At 37.3% G+C, this 8,548-nt stretch overlaps 1 protein-coding gene across 4 annotated transcripts in view; it reads right to left on the reverse strand.

Annotated features, from left to right (window-relative positions):
• The window catches only part of LOC145266399 (WD repeat and FYVE domain-containing protein 3-like), a 447,754-nt gene that overhangs the window by 235,966 nt on the left and 203,240 nt on the right, over positions 1 to 8,548 (reverse strand). For all 4 annotated transcript variants that reach the window (XM_080122046.1, XM_080122045.1, XM_080122044.1 and 1 more), the window contains exon 3: positions 1,557 to 1,680. In XM_080122046.1, coding sequence (XP_079978172.1) covers positions 1,557 to 1,680 — 124 coding nt within the window. The remainder of the gene's footprint in view (positions 1 to 1,556; positions 1,681 to 8,548) is intronic.

Genomic DNA, 8,548 nt, shown 5'->3' on the forward strand with positions numbered 1-8,548 from the left:
ACCATATGTATAGAGAAAATGCTGTTACAGAATGAGTGTGCTAGAAATGGTTTGCCCTCTCCCCCCAACTATAGTATCTTACTTGTACTTGAAACGAAATTCACCCTGGAGGAGTTGAGTCGGCTTCATGAAGATGCACATCTCGTACCGCTGCGGCCCAAGCCCGGCGATCGGAGGCAAGATCCCGAGTGAGCAATAGCCAGTCACGTCTCCAACGAGACAGGCCATAGATGAGCGGGCCCGAAATAAGCTCAGCGTCGGCTTTGATAGTCCCGAGCCACGTTCTTAGCTGGCCACCGACACGTTTTTTCCAGCCGGGTAGAGGACGTGGGGAGATAGCCTCGTGGATAAAGACCCCTGCATCACAGCGAGAGGCATGGCCAAACCATCGAAGGCGTCGGGCCCGCAGTAGGTCAGTAATTGCCTGGAGATTACAGCGACGCCGGACTTCTTTGTTGGCGACGAAATCCAAGGGACGGACATGGAAAATGCGGCAAAAACTTCTACACGTCGCAGATCCGCTTTCCGTATGGGCCAGGTCTCACATCCATACAAAAGTATTGAGCGGACGAGGGCCTGGTAGATTCATATTTTTGTCCTCAGACGTATTTCAGGCCATGACCATAATCGCCTTTGGAGTCGACAAAAGGCAGCTCGTGCGGCATTAATGCGCGCTTCCATCTCATTCATGCCTTGACCGGTACCAATGAACGTGCAGCCCAGGTATTTGAAGCTATCCGTCTCCTCGAGGGTTTCCCCGTTGAGAGTGATGGAGGACCTTTCTGCTTGGGGGATGCCAGCCGATAGAATCTTCGTCTTGCTGGCGTTGATTCTCATGCCGATGGCAGCTGCCTTCTCCTGGATTCGGTTCAGCACCGTCTGTATGTCTCTGTAGCTCTCCCCGAGAACCGCAATATCGTCCGCGTAGTCCAAATCGGTGAGATGAAAGTTACGCCCCACCACGACGCCAGGATATCCAGGCAGCGTCTGCTCCATGATCCAATCGGCGGCTGCATGGGCGGACTATCCCTCTGCGTCTGCTGACAATCAGCGGCAAGGATATCCGTTCCTGGGCACACACCCACAGTGTACACTTGCGACTGGCGTCCGCCTGTGGTTACTACCGCCAAGAAACTTCATGAGAAATATACACTATAGTATCACCACTTATTAAGTCCCAAAGGATACTTGAGGATAAGGGTGTTTCAGAAATGGTTTACTCAATTCCAAAAAGGAAATTTTTCAGAGAGAGAGAGAGAGATGCTCCTCGCTCTGGCTAGACAAAAAGTTCCGACAATTAAAAGCTGCATTAAATAAAATTGCTATTTGACAATGAGAAAAATAACATTTTCAAGATTTCCTAACCAAGTGAATTGCATTAATTTCCACTTAAAAAAAAGCAAATTTTTTGGCCAATCCAATATTTACATGCAATAGATAATATGAAGAAAGCAAAGAAATACAAAAGAAAAAAGATTCCATCTTCTAAGCTTGTGAAAATGACAAAAAAATAAAGTGAAAAATTATTCATTAATGTTTTTTTTTGTTTTTCTTACCTGTTGACTGATTGGATGCTCTCCGTCTGATTTCAGTAACCATCAGTTTGGACACCTGACTGCAAAATTGCATAACGTCTCCAAACTTCTCAGTCATTTCACTTGATGGGGAACTGTCAAATACCTGCAAAAATCAAAAGAGCAAAAAGACAATGAGATTGAGTAAATAATTAATTAGTCTGGGAGTTGAGCCAAGGTATTACTAGACTTTTGAATTCCACTGCCATTACCAAAACAATAAAATGTTAAAGATAGAGGTGAAGGCTTAGAAATATGAAGTTGTGATTGGTCAAACAAGATCATGTGACTGGTTAGAGGAAAAAGATTTTGTCATATATTGGAACCCTATGCCAGTAGATAGGGACCGAGTTAGCTAGTTTGAATTTTGGCAAGGGTCACATTAGTACATGTCAGGATAATCTGCCGGCAAACTTCTGCTGCAGGTGGCATTATTTAAACGGAGATCAAAAGTTAGATCCCTAGACAAAATGTGCTAGAAATGCAGAGGGGAACGATATGGTGATATAAGAGGTGATGATGTCATGCTGTCAAGGAAAGAAACAAAAAGAATTTAAACTCAGAGTTGGGAAGCGAGACAGGAGAGACGCATCTGACAATATAGAGATATTCTAAGTGAATGCTACCTCAAGATTTTGCCCATCTGCATCTCTCAATACCCATCCTGAAAACTAAGTTAAGAAAATTAAATAAGTAAATATCAATTAGTTAATTAGTCATATTGATCTCCTCCCACTCAAGTAATATTTAATCTCTTTCTCTCTAAATAAATAAATAAATAAAACCTTGAAAACTCAGCAAGTTTCTATATGCATGAGTAGATTTGTCCGTCTAGCTAAACAGATCAGGCTGTCAACAAACACAAGAGGATCATGGCCAGTCATAAATGACAAAAAGCAACTACGAAAGAAAGGCCAGCACGTATAAACACTGCATGCAACGTATGTATAAAAAAAACGACTGTTTTCCTCAATTGCTCACGAGTAATAGTATACATGTGAAAACGTATGTTGACAGTAAAATATTACATTTTGAAATAGAGAACAATTTTTTTTTTTTTTTTACAATGGAGTCACCATTTATCAAGGCCTAAAGGTCACTCAAGGATAAGAGTGTATGAATGTAAGGCAGTAGTTTAGTAATCATTAATGATGTAGGTTGGGTAGAATTTTGATTATTTAAGGGACGGCTTGACAAGAACTTGTTTACACTGGACTTGAAGGCTACCATATTGTAATCAGCTGGGAAGTAGGCATATTCCACATGTGGCCAGTTCTAGGAAAGAAGCTTTTTTTTTTTTTGTGGAATCTGTGTTTAGATTTAGGCACAGATAGAGAGTGGGGAAAATGTTGATAGTAGTTTTAGTTAAACAAGTATTTTTTGTGAAAGTTCGCCAAGGAGGAGACCATAAATTGGAGCTCAGATGAGCACTTGTCATGAAAATAATGACAGAACAGAAGCAGGTTACAGGGAAGAGAAAAAGTTATCACCTACAATGGTTTCGATGCCGGTTTTGAACTCTATCAAGGCAAGATAGGGATTGCCAAGCAGCTCCTGCCCAGGTGTGGCAACAGTATTCCATTTTAGAACGTATTTGGCTCTTATACACAGAAAATTCATTGGTAGTGAGATTCCTACTGGAACAGTAGAATGATCAACCATTTTTCCAGCGATCTTGGCAACAGATTTGATGTACGTTGTCCATTTCATATTAGGAGTGAATGTCAGTCCCAAAAGCTTGTCAAGACAAGCTTCCCCAAGATGAGATTTGAAATGGGGCGTGATAGGGGTCAGAGCGATTATGGTGAAAGGAGAGAAGCTTGGTTGTGTTAAAATTAACTAGCTACTTTTTTCCATATTGCATCACGTCCTCAAGATCGGAAGAGAGAGAATCAGAAAGACCTTAATCATTGTTGGCGTTTGAATTATTGCTATAGAGCGTGGTCTCATCTGCATAAATGTCTACGAATGATCTAAGAATGTGATTTGGGAGATCGTTGATGAAGATCAGAAAAAAAGAGTTGCATCCAGGATGGAACCTTGGTTAATATCATGAGTTTCTGATAAAACCTAAAGCAAGAAACGAGTAAATTATGCTTTTTTTTTTGTCTTTGTTTATTTATTTATTTATTTTTTTTTTTGCATTTTTGTTCACCCCAAACAAAGCAAATCGCCATTAAAGTGTAAGAGGCCACTCTGAGATGGGGCAGATTTATTGTGGAGCAACACTTAAGAAAAAAAAAAAAATTAAGTTCAATGACAAAATATTTTATTTCCTTTATACTACAATTCTTCTAAAGAAATCACCAGTAGGGTCAGTATGCATAAAGCATTGCTTATTAGGTAAAAACTGATTACAGCTCTTAGACTTGCTGAAAAGATGTTTACATTTGTTGACATTAAGATTCCTCTTACATTGGGTGAATGCTAGATGATAGCACAGGGGTAGAGGCGTCAACTAGATGGCTGAGTTTTGATCCTGGCTTGAAACACTTGCTTGTCTAGCCACACTGATGAATTGTAAACAGCGAAATAGTACTGTTTGTGAATGACATATATATATATATATATATATATATATGAGAATAATGGAAATAGTATTCCAACAAAATAGAGAAATAAAAGGGAACAAACCGAGTTATGTGTTCATCAACGTTTCGACCAGAGGAAGTCTCGAAATAAAGACGAAACGTTGATGAACAAATAACACGGTTTGTTACTTTTTATTTCTCTCTCTCTCATATATATATATATATATATATATATATATATATATATATAATTTTGTTGCTTGTTGGATTAGTCAGAGCACATTCCATTGAAGTCCTTGCAAAACAAGCACAGAAATGCAACATTGCAGCAATGACAAAGAGGTTCGAGCCTTGTTGACCCCATCTAAGAGGGAGAGACCAGTAATAGCTGCACCAGCTCAGATGTGGTACCCCAACTATATATATATCCACAAACGGTTTCGCTGTATCACAGAGCTATTCGACGTGTGAAGAAAGCAACTGCCTCAAGCCGAATACTCAAACAACAACGTCGAGACGAGAGTCAGTGATTATAACCCCATATGACAAACGTACCAAATACGATAAAATCATGTTTTTTTTTTTTTTTTTTAATATTTCATCTGGATTAGTCTCAACATCTAAACTGAATGAAGATGTGTTATTTTTAAATTTGTATGAAAATGACGGACATGAAGGAATACATAAAAGTAATCTTAGTTTTTTCTTCCAATGTTATTTATTTACAGCCCCAACGCTTCCTAAAATAAAAGAGGGGTGGGGATGGGAGCTAGAGAACAATTCATCATCTTGTTAACAAGATACAATCATCTTCCCATCTTTTCTCTGATAAATAAGAGATCGATTTCTTTTTTATTATTATTTATTTATATATTGCTACTCTCCCCCCACCCCGAAAAATACTGTGGTATGAGTCAGGGTAGAGAGAGAAAGAGAGAGAGATCAGCATAGCAACCACTGACACCCTTACCCCACCGCGAACCCAACCACCTATCTAACCCTACTCTACCTCCCTCACTTCCTCCGGGTCTGCACTGAATCATTCCGAAATTAAGCAACGAGATTCTAACACAAAATCGGAATACTTTGATTCAGCAGCCGACATTCGGGATTCGGTTGAATGAAATTAAAAAGAAAATTATCTCCCCACCCCCACCCCTTTTACATTCTTTTCTTGATTCTTTGTTGAACGACCGAAAAGGACAGGATTAAAAATAGAGTACACAACGGCAGGCGAATGAAAAAATAATGTCTATGAAGAGACAAGTGAATAAAACACGCACACGCACACACACACACACTTTATCCTTTTCTTCGAGCAAAAGACACTGTTTTTCTATCATTTTTCATAAGATATAATTAACTAAAATAAAAAAATTTTAATCAATAAGTGAAAACAATACAAGTAAAAAATGGGCCGTTCTTCAGATGCTGCACTTCAATTTCTTGTTCTCTGTCAGTGGAGGAGAAATCCTTCACGACTGAGACAATTTCTATTTTTGTTCCTTTTCTCCACATTAAAAACCGACCCTGGTGTCTAACACTGTCCCGTGAGGAGACATTGCAAATAGGTACAAGTAAAATAAACGGCAAATAAATCTGTGGCGTGGTCATTGGCTTTGGTAGAGGCCACACCAGCATTTAATATGAATTGAGTATAAACGTTATATGAAAATGAAGGATAAAGGCAAAATAGATTCACTAATTGATATAATAATTAAGTGATTGATTTTGTGTTACGAAACAGATACTGTCAAGAATTGCATAAGTCAACTGAATTAAATGAATAAATTATAAGATGGACAACGTCACGAACTTTGGAATATAGACTTCTGTCATTCATTCACTATATTGCTCTGTAATTATATTGAGCTTCTTAAATAAGGATTGGTATACATTAGAAGGAAATAAAGTATATTTCCACATAAATTTTATATATATATACATACACACATATATATATATATATATATATATATATATATATGATTATTTCATTTAATCACATAAATTAATATATGAAGATATAATTTTATGCGTAAATTTATCGATATTTACTTCAACAGTGTTCAATACATAGATTGAGCTAGGTAGTAAATTATCTATGTTCTTCTATCTTCTATCTATATATGTATATATAAGCGAAAATGTGTGTATATGTTTGTATGTGTGTTTGTGTGTCCGCTAAAAACTTTATTTCTTTAATTTAAATATTGAAACAGTGTTATTTAAGCCATTTGTCACGTAACGTTCGTTTTTCTGGGTTTTTTTTACTCCGCTTATCCACCGCCGACCACACACCCAAAAACACCCGGGTAACCACCGATTTTTTAAATTTTAATATCGAAACAGGCTTATTTAAGCCATTTTTAACGTGTTTTTTTTGGGGGGGGGGTTAACGTTCGTTTTTCTTTTTTTGGTTTTTTTTTCGATTTTTACATTTAACATCGTTCGTTTGCCTTACGTTAGTTTTTTTTCGTGTTTTTTTTTTCGATGTTTTGATTACCCCCCACCCCAGCTTGAGTTTTAACGTTCGTTTTTATGTTTTCTTTTTTTACTTCGCTTATAACAAACAATTGACCTCATTTGCTGAATAGCTATTGCTTACGTCGTCGTCGTAACACTCTACGACTTCCGTGCGGGCACCTGTCATTTTGGTTCTTACTTAAATAAATTCAAACTTTCAGTAACTCATTCTGGCTGGCCGAACGGTTCATGTTTTTTTCACATTTTGTTTTCAAACTTCGCCTCAGGGCTTCGGGTTCGATCCTACCCCCCCCCCCGTTTCTTTTTTATTTAAGAGCACACACACCGGGTACCCCCGCTAGTGAAAATATATATGGCAATTAAGTTACACAGAATATTCTGCGTTTCATTCTCAATTATCACGAGAATTGCCATATATATTTTCATAACTCACAAACACACACAAACACAAACTGGACGCCCGGCGTTGCCCGATCGCACAATACGCTCAAGTATGATATTTTAACTTATGCAGAGTGCGTATCTATTATTATAGAATAAATCCTCTAGTGATTATAATGTATTACGAGAAATAATTTGCCCAGTGGACTAATTCGCAAAAAAAGATAAAGAAAAAATGATAATGATAATGTCGCTCATCAAATTCCGTCTGTATTTGTTTACAATATCACGTCAGCCGATGTTTGGGCTTGACGATGAATGCCATGGAAAAGTCACTTCTTATGTTTATTTTTAAAATATGCAAACAAAGAAATGATTTGCGGCGATTTTAAGTGGTACCTCTTTTTTTTATCATAAATTGAACCCATTAATATGAAAAAATTAAAATAAAATGGCGAGGCACACCCTGGCTTGAACAGGGGATCATTCAATCTGTAGTCGAATGCTGTACCACTAAGCTTTATCTCCAAATTATAATAAATTTGTATTCTTCTTTTTGAGAAATACTTTGCTGAAATTTTATTATCTCCCTTGGCCGGTGTAATGTAATATATTCCCCTGTAAAACTTATTCTTTTATCTATATGAGGGAAAAGCTATGTTTGAGGAGACTTTATTCAAAAATACAATCTTTGTTAATTACTGTCAATGTTTACTGCTAATTTTAATAAATCAATATCATTTCTGAAACGATCGTACACTCAATTTGATTTTGTTTTGTTATTCCTTTTGAAACTGATTTATAATTTACAATTGTTAATCTTTATACTCATCTCTATATAAATAAAATGAACTCATTTTTTCCCGTCTGATTCTGACATTAATAGGATTAAAAATCAAGATATTTCATGCAAATATAATATGCACAAACGGCAGAACAATATCTGAGGTGTGTTATAGGCTTATTATTTCTCAAATTCCTCGATAATCTTAGATTTCTATACTTTTTCTGCTGAGAAGTCACGGCCAAAATCGGTTAAGATCAATGGAAGTTGTAAAATATTTTCTCTCTAATAAATTCCTCCTCCCCCTGCCACCACTTAACACCATTTGGGGATCGTTCACAAGGAACAGTTGAGAAGAGAACACCGGTTTGGCTTCGTAGTTCTTTCATGTGAAGTTATTTAAAATCACTAAACTAAGCTGCAGTGCTCTGTGGCGTAGTGGTTAGCGTGCTGGACAATTCACATTATATTTTCACGTTCGCGCCGACCTACCGTAGTCGTTTTTTTTTTTTTTTTTTTTTTTTTTTTTTTTTCCTAAACAACTGGAATGGACTTTTCTTGGTGGCCGAACTGTTAACGTTGCAGATGTTTTGTTTTTTTTTACACTTTATTTTCCTACTTTTACTCATGACTCGGGGTTTGATCCTTCCTACTTACCTACCATAACATTTTTTAAAACTACCCCCCCCCGTCCCAGAAACAAACACTCGGGCAACGCCGGGTACCCCCGCTAGTTATTAATATAGCTCCCGGATAAATACACCTATTGAGCTTATTATATATCTACAGTA

This window comes from Euprymna scolopes, chromosome 41, assembly GCF_053919585.1.
Source record: "Euprymna scolopes isolate OS-2025 chromosome 41, ASM5391958v1, whole genome shotgun sequence".
Classification (NCBI taxonomy): domain Eukaryota; kingdom Metazoa; phylum Mollusca; class Cephalopoda; order Sepiida; family Sepiolidae; genus Euprymna; species Euprymna scolopes.